The sequence below is a fragment of the Strigops habroptila genome, chromosome 14 (assembly GCF_004027225.2).
Source record: "Strigops habroptila isolate Jane chromosome 14, bStrHab1.2.pri, whole genome shotgun sequence".
In the NCBI taxonomy this organism is placed as follows: Eukaryota; Metazoa; Chordata; class Aves; order Psittaciformes; family Psittacidae; genus Strigops; species Strigops habroptila.
This window is the reverse complement of record NC_044290.2, coordinates 10,212,783-10,228,859: the sequence shown is the minus strand read 5'-3', so window position 1 is coordinate 10,228,859 and position 16,077 is coordinate 10,212,783. Positions and strand designations below refer to the sequence as shown.

The 16,077-nt window shown below is 53.6% G+C and overlaps 1 protein-coding gene across 1 annotated transcript; it reads left to right on the top strand.

Annotated features, from left to right (window-relative positions):
* Nucleotides 1-1,027: 1,027 nt before the first annotated feature.
* FAM20A (FAM20A golgi associated secretory pathway pseudokinase) lies at nucleotides 1,028-15,052 on the top strand. The gene is made up of 11 exons (XM_030506157.1): nucleotides 1,028-2,173; nucleotides 6,486-6,670; nucleotides 7,123-7,173; nucleotides 7,625-7,703; nucleotides 8,684-8,776; nucleotides 10,218-10,333; nucleotides 10,604-10,784; nucleotides 11,100-11,209; nucleotides 11,346-11,427; nucleotides 11,508-11,567; nucleotides 14,377-15,052. Exons 1-11 carry the CDS (start codon nucleotides 1,125-1,127, stop codon nucleotides 14,639-14,641), a joined length of 2,271 nt encoding a protein of 756 aa, XP_030362017.1. The 5' UTR covers nucleotides 1,028-1,124; the 3' UTR covers nucleotides 14,642-15,052.
* The last annotated feature ends 1,025 nt before the right edge of the window (nucleotides 15,053-16,077 follow it).

Here is a 16,077-nt window from a genome sequence, read left to right as displayed (position 1 = left end):
GACGATGCTGATTTGAGGAAGCTGTCTCCAGCCTGTGGAAGGGCGGAAGACCCCAGGGTCCCCATGCAGAACATGCCCCTGCAGCACACCACCTCTTTGCTCTCTCCTAAGCAATGTAGCCAGAGAGCTGGCAAACATTATTCCCCTCTTTACATCCAGTTTTATGTCCCAGAAGCTTCTTTCTCCTTCAGTATCAGGAGGACCAGCTCTAAGGCTGGTGGGAGCCCTTTCCATCCTGCAGACCCCAGCACATGCCCCTGAGCAGAGCCCCTGCCCGCTCAGCGCCCCCCAAGCATTGCCAATACAGGCAGGACCCCCAACTTTTCCCTCTTGCTACCTCATGTGTGGTTCAGCACAGAAAGGAATCCAAGTGTAATCATTATATCAGTTTTGTCCCCAAAGGGCACAGAAGTGTGGGCACAGCCAGTGTCCCTGAGCAGAATCCTAGAGTCTGGGTTGGAAGGGACTTGAAAGATCATCTCATTCCAAGCCCCCTGACATGGGCAGGGACACCTTACCTAGACCAGGTTGCTTAAAGCATCATTTGATGCTTTGTAGAAGCAGAGTATCATTAGCTCCCACCAGCCCTCACCCACCTGCAGAAGCTGCAGTTTGTGCTTATCATTTTTCTGACATATCATGGAAAATACATAAAACTTGGTATTAATGAAAAAAAGCTCAGAGCAACCACCACCACCACCACCCCACCCCCCCCCCCCAAACCTGAATCCAAACTCTTCAAATATCAAAAGACAGAGCAATTTTGAAGTTGCATTTCTAAATGAGAGCATGAACTAGACTCCATCTTCCAAAGATCAAGAGACAGAAGGGACCGATGCCACCACCCAGGCCAGCCCAGGGGACCATCTTCTCTCCCGTCCTCTACAAAAGGAGCATCACAGGACCAACAGCTCCTCTGATGCCTGTTTGCACACCCCAAACCCCCCAACTCTGCACTTCCCAGAGCCTCCCCTCGCAGCAAAACCGAGCTCTGCTCCAGCCAGATGAAAACACCATTGACTTTTTCCTCCTTCTGCAGTTTATTTTCTGCCCTCCCTTCAGCGGAGTGCCAGCACCAGCCCAGTCTAGTCACGCTCCCTTTGTTTACAGCCAGTTTCTCCTCCATGTCCCTCCCTTGGCCTGGTGCTCCTCAACCTGCTGCTCGCTGTGCTCTTCACACTGAGCTGGATGGGTCCCAGCCCCAACACATCCCCGCTGCCGAGCCTCTCCCAGCAAACTGCAGGGAGGAGTTTCCTCAACTCGTTTATTTAGGAATTAAGAAAATAAAAGCAGAGGCTGAACCGTGTGCCAGGAAGCAGCGGAGAACGGCTGCAAGCCCTGCCCAGGCAGCCGGAGGTGTTCACACACCCCATCCCCATACACTGACCCTAACACAGCCCCCAGACCCCCGCAGCTTCGGCACTCGCTGCCTGAGAGCCCCGGCTAAAGGCTTTACCCGGGGAGGACTCTCCGCTTTTGGGAGAGGGGGCTGGAAAACCCGAAGGACCGAGAGCAGGCGGGGGGAGGCCGGGGCGGCTCCGTGTGCTCCGGACGCTGCGGAGGGGCGGGCGGCAAAGTCCGGGGCTGCTCGGTCGGTCTCGGTGCAACCTCGCCCGGACCCGGACCCGGACGCGGATCGCTTCCCTGGAGCCCCGCGCTCCCTCCCCGCCGTCCCCAGTCCCCGCTCCCCCGCCTCGGGCCCCGAGCGCCCTGCCCGGTCCCCGCCCCGAGGTGCCCGCACCCCCCGGCTCCGCCGCTCGAGCTCCCCCGTGCGCCCTGCCCCGGGAGGCGGCGGCGGCGTCGTCGTCTCCCGCACCCGGCGCTGTCCGTGCCCGCGGCTCCCCGCACCGGCCATGCCGGGACCGCGCCGGGACCGCCCGGCGGTGCTGCTGCTTCTCGGGGCGCTGCTGGCGGCCGATCTCTACTTCCACCTCTGGCCGCGGGCGCGGCGGGAGCTGTCTGCGGGAGCCCCGGGCTGCCCGTGCCGCCGCCGCCACCCCGCGCCCGCCGCCCCGCAGCCGCCGCCCCGCGCCCGCGCCGCCTCCGCGCTGCGCCGCCTCTTCGCACACCCGCTGTACCGCGCCGCCGCCGCCCCGCCGGGCCCCGCAGAGCCGCTGCTGGGCGCCCGCGAAGCCCTGCGCTACTACCGCCGGAAGGCGGCTCGCTGGAACAGGTGCGTCCCGCCGCGGCCGCGCCGCAACCCCGCACGGGCATCCCCTGTATGGGCAACCCCTGTATGGGCATCTCCTGTATGGGCATCTTTTGGGCACCCCCTGTATGGGCATCTCCTGGGCACCTCCTCTATGGGCATCTTCTGGGTACCCCCTGTATGGGCATCTCCTGTATGGGCATCTCCTGGGCACCCCCTCTATGGGCATCTTCTGGGTACTCCCTGTACAGACACCCCTGCATGGGCATCTCTGGGTACCCCTATATAGGCACCCCCTATATGGGCATCTCCTGGGAGCCCCTGTGTGGGCATCTTCTGGGTACCCCCTGTATGGACACCCCTGTATGGGCAGCTCTTGCATGGGCAGCTCCTGTGTGGGCAGCTCCTGGACACCCCCTGTATGGACACCACCTTCCCGGTCACCCCCTGAATGGGCAGCTCCTGGGCACCCCCTGTATGGGCCTCTCCTGGGCACCCCTTTCCCCATCACCCCCTGTATGGACATCCTCCGGACACCCCCTTCCTGGGCACCCCCTTCACGGTCACCCTCTTTATGGGCATCTCCAGGGCACCCCCTTCCTGGGCACCCCCTGCATGGACACCCCCTGCGCAGGCAGCTCCCGAGCACCCCTTTCCGGACACCCCCTGCATGGGCTTGTCCTGCAGGAGACAACCTCTCTCCATGCACCCCTCCCAGGTACCCCCTGCACAGGTACCCCACAGGCACCCCCTTCCTAGGCAGCTCTCCCAGGCACCCATTCTTAAGCACCCCCTGGGCTGGCCATGGTGGTGCAGTGCTGGAGCATCTTCAAGGCCATGTTGGATGGGGCTTGGAGCAACCTGCCCTAGTGGAAGGTGTCCCTGCCCGTGGCAGGGGATTGGAGCTGAATGAGCTTTAAGGTCCCTTTCAACCCAAACCAGGCTGGGATTCTATGATTCGATGACGATCCTTGGAGCAGGGCAATGCCTCCTGAAGACATCAGGATTTGGGTGGCAAGATGGATATTTCCCAAGCAAAAGCCCAGTGGGAATGGGGGCTTTGAACTGAAGAAGCTCATGGCATGTGCTTGATGGCTTCTTTGAGCACCACCAGAAGCCCTGAGCACCCAGTGCTGAGCACTTGCAGCAGTGCTGACATTACCTGCACACCAGCCTCACCCGGGGAGCAGCCTGTCTGGCGAGAAGTCTGCATTCCCCAGCTGTATTGTTTAAACATGCTATTTATGACAAATCCGTGGCTGCACGCTGCCTTTTGCTCTGAGGTTTGGTTATGATGTGGGCAGGAGGAGAGCGGTGATGCCGTTTGCCCTTGATTGGCTTCGCTTTGCACCCCTGGGAAGGAGAAGGGAGACAAGAGCATTGATTATCCGTCAGCCACTTCGAAATTAAACATATGATGCTCATAAGCGGGTAAAGCCTTTGGAGAACACGAGCAGGCTGAGGTGGCACCCAACCTCTCCTGCCATGGGCGCTGCAAATTGAAGCTCTAATAAGACAGCACTTGCCAGGGCTGATGGGTTTCATAAGACCATCAACTTGCTTGTGGGCATGGAGGAATTTCTGCCCCACCAGAAGCACCGCAGAGCCCACGTCCTTTCCAATGTGACTGAGCCATCACTATGATTGCTGAGAGCGAAGGGCAGCATCCTCCATGGGACTTGGAATACGTGGTTCTTTCCCAATCCATAGGTTTGCTTCCATTGTTAAGGACCTGAAGATAGTGCTGCAGGAACAAGATCCGCATCCGCTCTCACCACGGTGTGGTCACATCCACAACCCAGAAGAAGAGGTGCAGAGCTCCTCACCTTGGCTGGATAATGGGACGTTTCTGCATCACACATAGTCTGGCTGTTGGCAAAGCAGCTTTCAGGGTGGTGGGATGCTCGTCTGGAGTGGATCAAGCTGTGGCTTAACCCAGCACAGTGTGCCTGTCTTCATTTCCATGGACATCAGCTGGATGGGGATTCTCTGCCAACCCATGGAATGGACCCAGGGTATGGCCCATTTCGGATACCCGCAGCCAGGGCAGCACAGCAGCACTTGCCCTGCCTTCACGGTGCTCTCAATGTCCTGGCTGCTGCCCACCACCATGCTTTTCCCCAGCACTTCAATTAGAACCAGGAATGATTGCAGGATGCAGAACCAGCTGGAGAGCCTGATGGGGATGCAGGAAGGAAACAGCATAAAAACCATCCACACTTCTTCAGAACCAAAAAAACAACCCTTAGAAACTCCAGAGCTTATTTTTGTCCTTGAAGAAGCTGCTTCAAAACCTCAAACTCTGTAACTGGCTTGGTACTTGAGGCGAGTGGACACCAGTGACCAGCATCACCCCATGCTGTGCCCCACATCGAGCTGGCTGAGCAGAGCTAGGGCAACCCCGAGGCTATTTATAGCAGGGTAGAAATGAATCCGGGTTTTATATCATGTCTTGTGCAGAGATCTGTTCCTACAGGGAAATATTCCAGGAATCCTTTAGGAAACGGGGAGGCAGAGGGAGCTGTATTTCGGGTTTAAGGGCTGCAAAGGGGCTCGCTGGCCCTGCAGGGGCTGGGAGCTGCCTCCCCTTGCACAATCACTGCATGTTTTTCCCCTGGAGTAATGTATTGCTCACTGCCTGCCCTGGGGGGGCACAGCCTGTGTGGATGGGAGGCAGGAGAGCAAATATGGTAAAATATTTGGGCAGCTTCCCTAGGGAAAATCCTGAGTCATTCATATAAATTACATTGGGGCTTTTATTGTCCCTGGCTACATCGAGGGGTTAAGGTTGTGCCTCAACCAGGAGAGACCTGGAGCAGGCTGGAAGGTCGAGGCACATCCACCGGTGCTGATAGCATCCTTGTGCACAGCCTGCCCGTGAAACCAACAGCAAGTCTCAGCATGTCCCATGTCCTGTTCCCATCTTTAGGAGCTTCTGCCTCCTTTGCAGACAGCCTGAGAGAGACCAGACAGAGAGAACTGCTCCAACAGCCCTTCTTCTGACCACACACACGTGGACTTCGCACTGTGACTGACCTGATCCACCTAAAGGCAAACACAGAGGGAGAGGGAATGGGCTGCCCTGACCTGCAGCCCTCCATGTCTTCCCATTTCCTAGATTTCTCCCAGGACGCTACTGATTTCTCCCGGGAGGATTCATCCCTTGCTCATGGTTAGACCGGACTAACCACACTGTTTAACCTGCTTGGATAGAGAAGGATGATGGGAAAAGAAACCCAACCGAAACCCAACGTTTTCCTGTTGGTCTGAGCAGGGAAGCAACAAACCAGCAACACCCATAACCCTGTCCAACCACCAGCTCCTTGGCCATACATTCCTCAGTGCATGGTCAGCACGCACTTGCTACAGCCACTGCTCCAAGTTATGCAGTCATCCTGGAGGACACCCTGCCATGCCTGTGGGTGCCAGCACCACTCCTGTGTCACACCACGCTTGAAAAGCCTCCCTCATCTCCCTTTTGCATTGGGCAAACCCTAAAAAAATAGGAAAAATTAGGAAAAATTAGGAAAAATTAGGAAAAAAGGCAGGCAGGGAAAAGTCTCTCTTCAACCTTTGTGCTTTGCTAAGGGTCCAGACTGGGTCTAGCAAGGCTCAGGGCACCTCCCTCTCTCAGCCTCTCCATCCCAGCCTTGGTTAATGCCCCACTCGTTATCCAGCTCCTGTTTTCTCTCACGGATGTATGTTGGCACTCTCAGTACAAACTGAACTTCATTTTCCTGTTATCAGGACAGGCTGCTCTGCACATGGCTCGGCTGGCGTTAATGAGAAACTAAAGCTCTGTCCTCTGCCGGGTGGAAAAAGTGACCTTCTGATTGCAGTTTAGCAAAGTGTGGGTCCCTTCTATGGAGATCTCAATGCTGGTCAAGTGGGGAGACACTTTTGGGTTATTATTGAACTTGGGAGGCCCCTTTGGCTCTACTTGCCAAGAAAGGGCAGGATTCCACCTTGATTTTAAGAGCCGATGGGCAGGACACTGCTGGATGGCCTCCTCACATCCCTGCTCACTGGACCGAGGGCTGTGAATCTGGTCACAGAGGCAATTTGTGGCTCTTAGTGGGGCTTTTTCCCTTCAGTTCTGATGGGGCGAGGAGAGGACAATAGAGCCCCTTGTGTTCCTGATTGATGCTGCTTTCCCAGGGCTTTATAGAGGCAAGAAGGCAGCACAATCTCAGTCACTCACTCCCTGCCTCAGTTTCCCCTCGGGTAGCACCCAAAGCCCTTGTGCCCCCCAGCTCTGCTCCCCAGCAGCCTCTGGGCTCACAGCAATGAGGGGTTCCATCCTCACCCTCATCACCCTATAACCATTCTCTTCCAGGAGACACAAGCTCTACAGGGAAGAGCTCAACCTAACCTCTCCATCGGCCCTGCTGCAGCTGCGGCCGGACGCCAGCTGGCTCCAGTTCCACCTGGGAATCAGCCAGGATGGGCTCTACCCACGCTCCAGCCCCACCGTCACCAGGCTGCTCAGGGACATGCAAGAGTTCACCACTATCAGTGCTGGTAAGTGCCCTTCTGCCATGGGGACCAGGATGGGAAATGCTCAAGGCCAGGTTGGATGGGGCTTGGAACAACTTGCTCTAGTGGAAGGTGTCCCTGCCCGTGGCAGGGGGTTGGAGCTGGATGAGCTTTAAGGTCCCTTCCAACCCAAACCAGGCTGGGATTCTATGGGGTCTTTGGGAGCTACATGGGGCTGGGGGCCTCCAGCTCCCACAGGTCACTTCTGCAAACAAGTCCCCAGCCCTGTGCCAGCATCCCCGCGGGTTTTGTGTTGTGCAGTTTCATGTCCTTACCTTGTGACGGGAGGAAGGGCTGTGGTCCTTAACGCAGCATCTTTTGGTGCCAGCCATGCCAGGGACCCATTGTCTGGCTGCTCAATCCCCACAGGCTGCCTCAGCCCCCAAAGGGGATTGCACCCCTCACTGTATGTCTCACCTCTCCTCCTCTCCTTGCAGACTACAGCCAGGATGAGAAAGCGCTGCTGGGAGCCTGTGACTGCAGCCAAAGTGAGTGTTATGCTTCAGGTCCCTGCTCTCCCCTCTCACACCATCACTTCAGCTGATGCCAGTCCATCTCCTCCACCCTAACCTCAGCAAGGGAAAAGTAAAGCCAGGCAGTTCCAGGCCTTTCTCCCTCCCATTAAACCCCCCTGCTCCAGCAGAGGATGGAATGTGGGTGCCAGGACACCAGTATGCCATTGGTTTCTATTGAAGGGAGGAAAAAGTCCCCAAGAGGACTTAACAAACGGGTGCTGGGAGAAGTGCTGGAGGGAAATCTCCTCTATAGCACAGGGGAGGAGAAGAAGAGAGGAAAAATAACTACAGAAGCAGAGGAGAGGATGTGGAAGGAGCAATGGGATGTGCTCACTGAGGTGGGATGCTGAATCACATCACACTGTGTAACTGGTGCTTCACCATGGAGGCTTTCCAGGCACTAACATCCCCTTTCCTCCTCAAGTCGTGAAGCCCAGCGGCGTGCACTTGAAGCTGGTGCTCAGGTTCCAGGATTTTGGGAAGGCCATGTTCAAGCCCATGAGGTAAGGCACACAGCAGAGCCCCCTACCCTGCATAGCATCCTCGGCAAGGCCAGCCCCACTGCAGCCACATCTTTCCTCTCCTGCACTCACTACCTCAACAGCTGAAAAGGTTTAACTATTACTGACTGCTCCCAGCATCCCAGAGACAGGCAGGGATAACCACGGTGTTCCCACCCTGCCTGTTGATGGTGGAGATTTCTCTGTTAGTAGACACCAGACGGCAAAGGACCTCAGGACACTTGCTCTCCCGAGAACTTTGCCATTAGGGACTGCTCATTTCTCCCTTTTCCCCAGCTTTCTGCTTTACCTCATTTCTCCTTGGATTCCCCAGAGTATTCCCAAGAAACAGCCATCAGCCCCGGTCACCTCACAGAGGAGGTTTAAATTGCTTCTGTACTCATCTGTAGTCCCTTGGGCCTCTTCATATTTATTCGCCCTCACTTTGCTTTCTGTGCACAGCACTGGGGTGATTTGCTCATCCAGAAAGCAGCCAGCTCCTCTCCTGCTGGTTTCCATCCACCTCTGCCCAGTGCTGTTAAGTGGGTCTAAACTCTGCCACAAACTGTTTTAAAGCCCCCAGACAGCCCTTCTGCCTCCCTCACCCTCCCAGCACTGAGACAGGGCACAAGATGTGGCTGCCCCATCCCTGGCAGTGTTCAAGGCCAGGTTGGACACAGGGGCTTGGAGCAACTTGCTCTAGTGGAAGGTGTCCCTGTCCATGGCAAGGGGTTGGAACTGGGTGAGCTTTAAGATCCCTTCAACCCAAACCAGTCTGTGACTCTTCCCAGCGCAGCAGGCAATGGCTTCAGCTCAGCACTGGGCACTTCAGGTCCTGGCACCGGCTGGCCCTGGCACCGGCATGGTCACACCATGGCTGTTCCCAATGCACTGTCCTTGTGCCACCCCACTGTGTCCAGGCTCCCTGCGCTGGTCCCTGCCCGCGCTGTGCTTTGTTAGGTAAGGCCCTGGCTCTCTCCCAGGCAGAAACGTGAGGAAGAGACTCCCGAGGACTTCTTCTACTTCGTTGACTTCCAGCGGCACAACGCGGAGATCGCCGCCTTCCACCTGGACAGGTAGGGACCTGCCGCACGCCCGGCCCTCTGCCCATAGGGAAAGCCATGCTGAGCCCTGCAGAGCCCCTCAGCCTCAGCCAAACAGTTGCTTTGCAGCTCCCTTTTGGGAGCTGATCCATTAGTTGGGGATGGGGTGGCTCTGACTCTCAGCTGAAGCCCAGCTTTGCCTTGGTCACTGCACAAGAACAGGCTGCCAAATGAAGCCCAGGTTGAGAACAGGTCAGGTATTCACTCACCCATTGCACATGGTCCCTCTGACGCATCAAAGTGCAAAGTTGAGCTCTAGGCACAGGCTGGATCCCTTCCTGGTGGTGGAACACAAGCTCCATCAGCAACCAAGGCGTGTTTTGGATGGAGATAAACAGCAGCGATGCAGTTTGAAGCCTTCAGCTAATGAGTGATTAACCTGGCACCTCTTCCAGCAGGCTTTGTGTCTAATAAAGTCAAAAATACCCTTATTAAAAGAGGAGGGCAACAGCCCTCAATGGGATGAGTATTGAACATTAAGGGCAAGTGACCCCTGATGATGATGGTGGAGGGGGGGGGTCTCAGTTCCCACAGCCAATTTATATGATAAGCAGGACTGTAAGTCCCGTAGCTCAAACTCTGAGTACAGGAATGAAGAGAGCTGAATTCCCTTCCCAGCTCTGCCCCTGCACCACCACAGTGACTGTTTGACTCAACCATCAACTTGCCTCTCTGCATCCCAGCTCCACTGCCAGAAAAAATGAGGCCGCATGTCTTTTCTGAAGTGCTTTGTGGTTTTCAGAGCTGAAAGATGGCAGATGAAAGCAAATGATTATATTTTTCGCCTTCTTTAAACATTGCTCAATAAGGAACAGGCTAAATCCTGTTTCGTGCCCAATTCTCAGAAGCAGAGGGCATTACCCAAGGAGCAAAGCACAGTGTGAGCCAGTTCACCCTGTGCTACTGACTCAGCAATCAACAGCAGCTTTCCCCTCGCTGACATGAACGCCTTTTGCCCCAGGCCCTGGGGTTTAAAGGATATTTAAGATGAATAAGCTGGGTATGAGAGGCTCTGAGTGAGGCGATGCCTCCTCACCTCCCGCTGTACCAGGGTCAATACATCTTTGTTCTGTGTCAAATCCATCAGTGTAGAAGGGCCTGAAGGGCTGTTCTAGCTCCCGAAGGAACCCACTTGTGTGCAGCGGATGGGAGAAGCTGGTTAAGGGATAAAGACATGAATCCTGGAGAACATCCAGATTGTTCCAGGCAGCAGCTATTAAAATACCAAAATCCAAACTCAGCTGCGTTTTGGTCCAGAGGGTAAAATGATCCTGGCTACTTGCTAGAAAGAATCTAGGAGAATAAAACCACTCGTGTGTATGCACTGATCAAAAGACCACTGGTTTACCAGCAGAAGGGACAAGGGCAGCATCTGCCATCCCACACACTGTGCAGTAACATCCCTTTTGAGCAGGATCCTGGATTTCCGGAGGGTACCACCCACAGTTGGGAGGCTGATCAATGTCACCAAGGAGATCCTGGAGGTCACCAAGAACGAGATCCTGCAGAGCGTCTTCTTTGTCTCACCAGGTAGGTGAGCGCTTGGCTGCTGTGAGCTGAGGTTAGATGTGTTTTGACAAGGGCCTGTAGGGACAGGACGAGGGGAATGGTTTTAACCTGCCAGAAGGGAGATTGAGATGAGCTCTGAGGCAGAAGCTCTTCCCTGTGAGGGTGCTGAGGTGCTGGCACAGGGTGCCCAGAGAAGCTGTGGCTGCCCCATCATGCAATGTGGAAGAGGTCAGTCCACGCTTCCTTACAGGATCATAGCTCCTTTCCCTGTTCTCTCTCTTCTCCACCCAGCCAGCAATGTGTGCTTCTTTGCCAAGTGCCCGTATATGTGCAAGACGGAGTATGCAGTGTGTGGGAACCCCCACCTCCTGGAAGGGTCCCTCTCTGCCTTCCTGCCATCCCTCAACCTGGCGCCACGACTCTCCATCCCAAACCCATGGATCCGGTCCTACTCGTTTGATGGAAAAGAGGAGTAAGTGGGTAAATGATGCTGCTTCCCATATCTGCATTGCAGGGAGCATGCGGGAAGGAGAATGAGCAGGGTATAGACATACAGGCAGACATATAGAAACTGCATGTCCAGGGAGAGAAAGGCCAGGGATCAGAAATTGCCCATAATTAGTCTAATAACACTTAATACCTGGGCATTGATCTGATTTGACTTCCAGTCTCCTGTGGACGCAAGGAGGGAGATTTAAGTCCCATCTCTGCATGGGAAACCAGCTTCAGGGTGCTGTTGAGACATGGCAGCAGCAACCACTGAGTTCATCTCTCCCATCTCCTGCAGGTGGGAAGTGAATCCGCTCTACTGCAACACGGTGAGGGAGATCTACCCCTACAGCAACGGCAACCGGCTGCTTAACATCGTCGACATGGCCATATTTGACTTCCTAATAGGTATGATAAAGGGGGATATAACCTTCCCTCCCTTCCTCCCTCCCTTCCGGCAACACCTATTTCATGCAGATCTGAAGGGAAATGTAGGATAGTTAATTACTCAGTCACATGCAAGGGAATCTCTGTTCTTTACCAGGGAACATGGACCGCCACCACTATGAGATGTTCACCAAGTTTGGGGACGACGGCTTCCTCCTGCATCTGGACAACGCCAGAGGGTGAGGCAGGGGCAGGACATGGGGCAGGGGGAAGGTGCTGGGCAGGCACTGCAGCTCCGTGCTCTCTGCTTTACCCCCAGGTTCGGGCGGCATTCCCATGACGAAACCTCCATCCTGGCGCCGCTCTCCCAGTGTTGTATGTAAGTGCCAGCCCCATCTTCCTTCTCAGATGTGTTGGTGTTCCCACTGTAACAGGCTGGCAGCTTAGTGCTGGAAGCCACCCAGGCCTGGCTCCATCCGGCAGCATGGGGAAGACCCCTGCTAATCCCAGCCAATGGGCAGGCTCAACACCAGAGCATGGGAGTCACTAACTATCCCTAAAACAGGGATCAAGCTTCTGTCTCAGAGCATTAATGTTGCACAGTTATCCTTCCTGGACACTCTCCCATTGAAGCTAAAAGGCCTTGCAAGTGTAAAAGCTTTCACTGGTAGACCAGGAGACACTGTCCATTGGCTCAAACCCTCTCAAAAGTGCCTACTAGCACCTCATGTTGATGCTATCAGCCTCATTTGTCTGACATGAGCCTCAGTAATCTCCCTCCAAAAGCCTGGTAGAACCTTATTATAGTAAATCAGGTTTCTTCTTCCCCTGGCATTAAGGAGAAGCTCGTACATTTTACTGTTTGGATCCTATCTCCCCTTTTTATTAACTCACACAGATTTAACTTTCAGCTGATGATTTCAGAGACAGAAAAAGCTGCTCTTGCCTCTGGTTTCTCTTTAAAAGACACCTAACCCATTTCCTCGCTGTACCTGCTCCATCTCAGCCTCGGGGTAATGTTAACTGCACTCTTTCCTCATACACTTCTATTACTGGATCTGATTTGAAGAGCTGTTACTTGCACCCAGTGAGTCTTTTCATTTATAATTGTAGTGAATCCTTCTCTTCAACTCCTATATTGTGCAGTTTAAATTTACTCTGCCTCTCAATTTGACCTGCATACAGTCACATCCATAGGTCAGATCCTATTCTTCCACATCCATCTTCCAGAAGCTCTTAATTCAGTTCTCCTGGTAAAAGGCAATGGTAAAACCTGCAAGTCGCACCTTGTAATAAGCCAACTACAGCCAAGAACAGTGGAAAAGCAACTCATGCAGCCCTGGGGAGACACACAAAACCTCATTTCCCACAACAGCCAATCCATTTGGAGTGAGGGAACATCCAAAAACACTGGGGAAGGAAGTTAAAAGGTTTGAGTAAGCACAGAGGCTGCAGATTTCAGCCTGCCCTGACCAAACTAGCTGGTCAAGCCACCTCTTTATTCTTACATGGATCCATGTACACCTGAGCAGAGCCAAGAGGGACCACTGAAGCCATGGGGATGCTGAACAAGAGGCTGCTCGCTTCCCTGTTAAACACATTTGTCTCATTCCAAGCTGAGCTCTTCTCTAAGTTTGGCTTCCAGCAGATTTAATCCAGTATTTTTAGCTCCCCTTCACAGCTCCCACACCAGCCCTGGTCTCACACACTGAGTGATGCTGCTCTCCTCTCCCAGCATTGCTCCGAGCACAGCGAATGGCACCAATACAGCCCTGCAGTAAGAGATGGTCCTTATCCTGAAAGGGTCAAAACCCTCAGCAAAGCACAGATAGACCCAAAACAGCTTCTTCTTGGCTGATGAAGTCCCTGGAAGGCTCTGGGTCAGATCTCCCACAGCTGGGTACAACAGCAGGGTTACAACTGCCCTGTGGGAGAGGTTTCCATCTCCCCCTCCTTCCCACGTCCTGCGTGCTCCTTGTGTAACCATTACAGCATTAAATAAGCCGTTCCCCACGGAGTCAGACCATCCCGTTCTCCACCTCCAAGCCCTGTTACTGCTTGGAGCAGAGCAAACACAGCTGGTGTTTACCCACAGCGGCTCCTCGGTCACCCCTTGCCTGGAAGGGGAGCACGCACAGGCTGCGGTTCACATCTGCTCTGTGCAAAGCCTCTGGCTGCAGCAGCACCTCACAGCCACGCTCCAGCAGCGGTTTAAAGCCTCACTGCATCCTTAGCAACAGGCATCACTGACCAAAGACCTAAAACATGCACCTCTAGAGCACTTCCAAGTGTAATCCAGTGACTGCTCAGCCAGGAATGGCAGCAGCAAGAAGCCTCTTCCCTGGCAACACGTGTCCTGTTAAAGCTGCAGAGCACCAGAGCACTGTTCCCAATCGATGCCCTGGGTAAATAACAGGCACACAAAGGTAAATGCTGAAGCTGGTTAATATGTTTTCTCACTACACCTTCTTCCATCTGAAAACTCTGGCTCAGCTAGTCCGGAATGGCTCCATGAACACGGATGACTTTGTTTCCAGAATTTAAAGGGCAATAATTAAAACCACTCATTAGTTTCAGTCTCGGAGATGCTGAAGTCAAAACACTTTTGCTGAGGGTTAAATAAATGGTTTCAGAATACTTTGTTTCATGCCCAGAATTGTTCCAAGGTTATGGCTTCTCATCCCACTTTCTGTCAAAGGGAAATAATGTTTAAATCTCAGTAGTGCTTGAGGTGAAAAGCCACAGTTAAATCAGCTCCAGGAGACATTCCCTCTTTTCACTCAGTTTCGACAGGAGATTTCTTTCCTCATTCATGCTTTACCCGCCCTCATCCCATAAATGTCAGCCCTGGGAACATGGCACCACCCTGCAGTGATGTGGGGAACTGGGTCAGCACTGACTCAGAGGAAAAACACCCTTACTGAGAGCTTCTGTCATGTTTATCCCTCTGATGACAGAGATGTGCAGAACAAACACTCCACAGGCTGGAAAAATGGGAAGAAGAAGTAGTTTCTGCACAAGTTTTCACTTCCTTCAGAAATGGAAAGCTTTTGTTCCAAAGTTCTTTGTTAAGTACCTTCACCCACCTCTGCCCTCCCTCCTTCCCCTGCTACCAAGGGGCTCAGGCAGCTGGTTCTTGCTCGGGTGCTGCATTAGGATCTTGCATCAAGATGTCTTATTTCTTCCAGAATCAAGAGGACGACGTTACTGCGGCTGCAGCTCCTGGCCGAGCCCGAGTACCGGCTCAGTGATGTGATGCGGGAATCCCTGCTGCAGGACCGCCTGGCTCCCGTCCTCACCGAGCCCCATCTCTTGGCTTTGGACAGACGGTTACAGCTCATCCTGAAAGCTGTGAGGAAATGCATAGACACCTATGGGGAAGCCAAGGTGGTGGCCAATGACACCGCGCAGCCCGAGGCTCCTGCGTCTGACAGAGTGAAGCTGACCACTTAAACAGCCTGGAACTCATGCTCGGAGGCAGGGAAAACCCCTGCAAGGCAAGTGGGAAGCTTTAAGAGCTGGTAATTTCCATCTACAAACACTTGCGGAGACTGAGAGGGGAGAAACTCTCCAGAAAACCTTCAGGAATCACACTGGGCTCCTGTGCTGGGTACTTGACCAAAGCTGCTGTGCTTGGCCAGTGTGTTGGTAAGTCGTGGTCCAACTGCAGCAGATCTTCATGCCCTGAACACCAGCTCTTGGGTGGAAAAGCAGGAATGACCTGTTCTGGAGCTGGTCATGCCCTTGGGAGGGTGGGGAACACATGGCCATTGGTTTGCCCAACCTGCGGTTGCTGGTGAAGGACACAAACTAGATCCAAGGATGAGGCTTGAATAAAGAGATGCTGAGGATGTTTCCCTCTTATTAAGTCTCTGCTCCATAATCGAGACTGTATTTAAGAGCAGTCTTACTTCACACGGGCAGTGCCTGTGGGACAAGGTAAGGTGTTGATCCAGCATGGTCACACTGAAGAGCATCTGCACAGTTTTCACCATCAGGCCTCTCCATCACCTCCTGTTCTCCCTTAAGAGTGATCAACCCATTCCACCTCGATCTGTGCATGTCACTCAAAACCCCACCACCTAGTAGGGTAGTAAAACCAGTTCTACTTTTACCTGCCCCATGGGTGGAAGAGCCAGTTTGGGTTATAGGAGAAAGGCAGGTTCATATATGCTGCCTTTGACCCCAAGGAAAATTAACAACCAACCAAAGCCAAACCCCAAACTGCTCAGAAACATACATCTGTATTTACAATTCAAGAAGGCACCCACTTCTGGGGAAAACATTGTGCCAAAGTGGAGGGGATCTACATCAGGTCATCTTCCCATAGCTTCAGAATCACTTAAGCTATCAGAATTCCCTGGAAAACAGCAATGGTGTCCTGCCCCCCCATCTCTCTGTGTTTTGAGGAGATGCAATAGAAACTGGAGACCAAAAAAGCATGGGGAGGGAGTTATTGGAGATCTCTCAATTTGCAGTTTTCCCCTTGCCTCCCAATTACAAGGTTTAAGAATAACTTAATAAAGCTCTCTAATAGTTTTTCCCTTTAACTGCCCGAGGAGGATTGCACTGAGCCTTTTGGCAGCCTGGGCAAAGCAGCTGAGATCTTTGTTGATAATTTATCACCCTTAAGCAGAAAAAACCCCAAACAAAAGCCACACCACAACCAGCTACCAGCAGCTCATTCTGAACTAACCTTTAAGTTAAACAAAACCCATCTACAGCTCTGCAGAGCTTTCACTGGAGCATCCTAAACCCACAGTACAAGTGATGTAGCAGTTGCTAAAGGGTTCTCAGCAAGCTCCTGCAGTTACCATGGGCTGGGATTCTGCCCAACCTAGAGGGAACTCGTTCACCCTGGCAGTAAGTGCCTGGATCACACAAGAAAG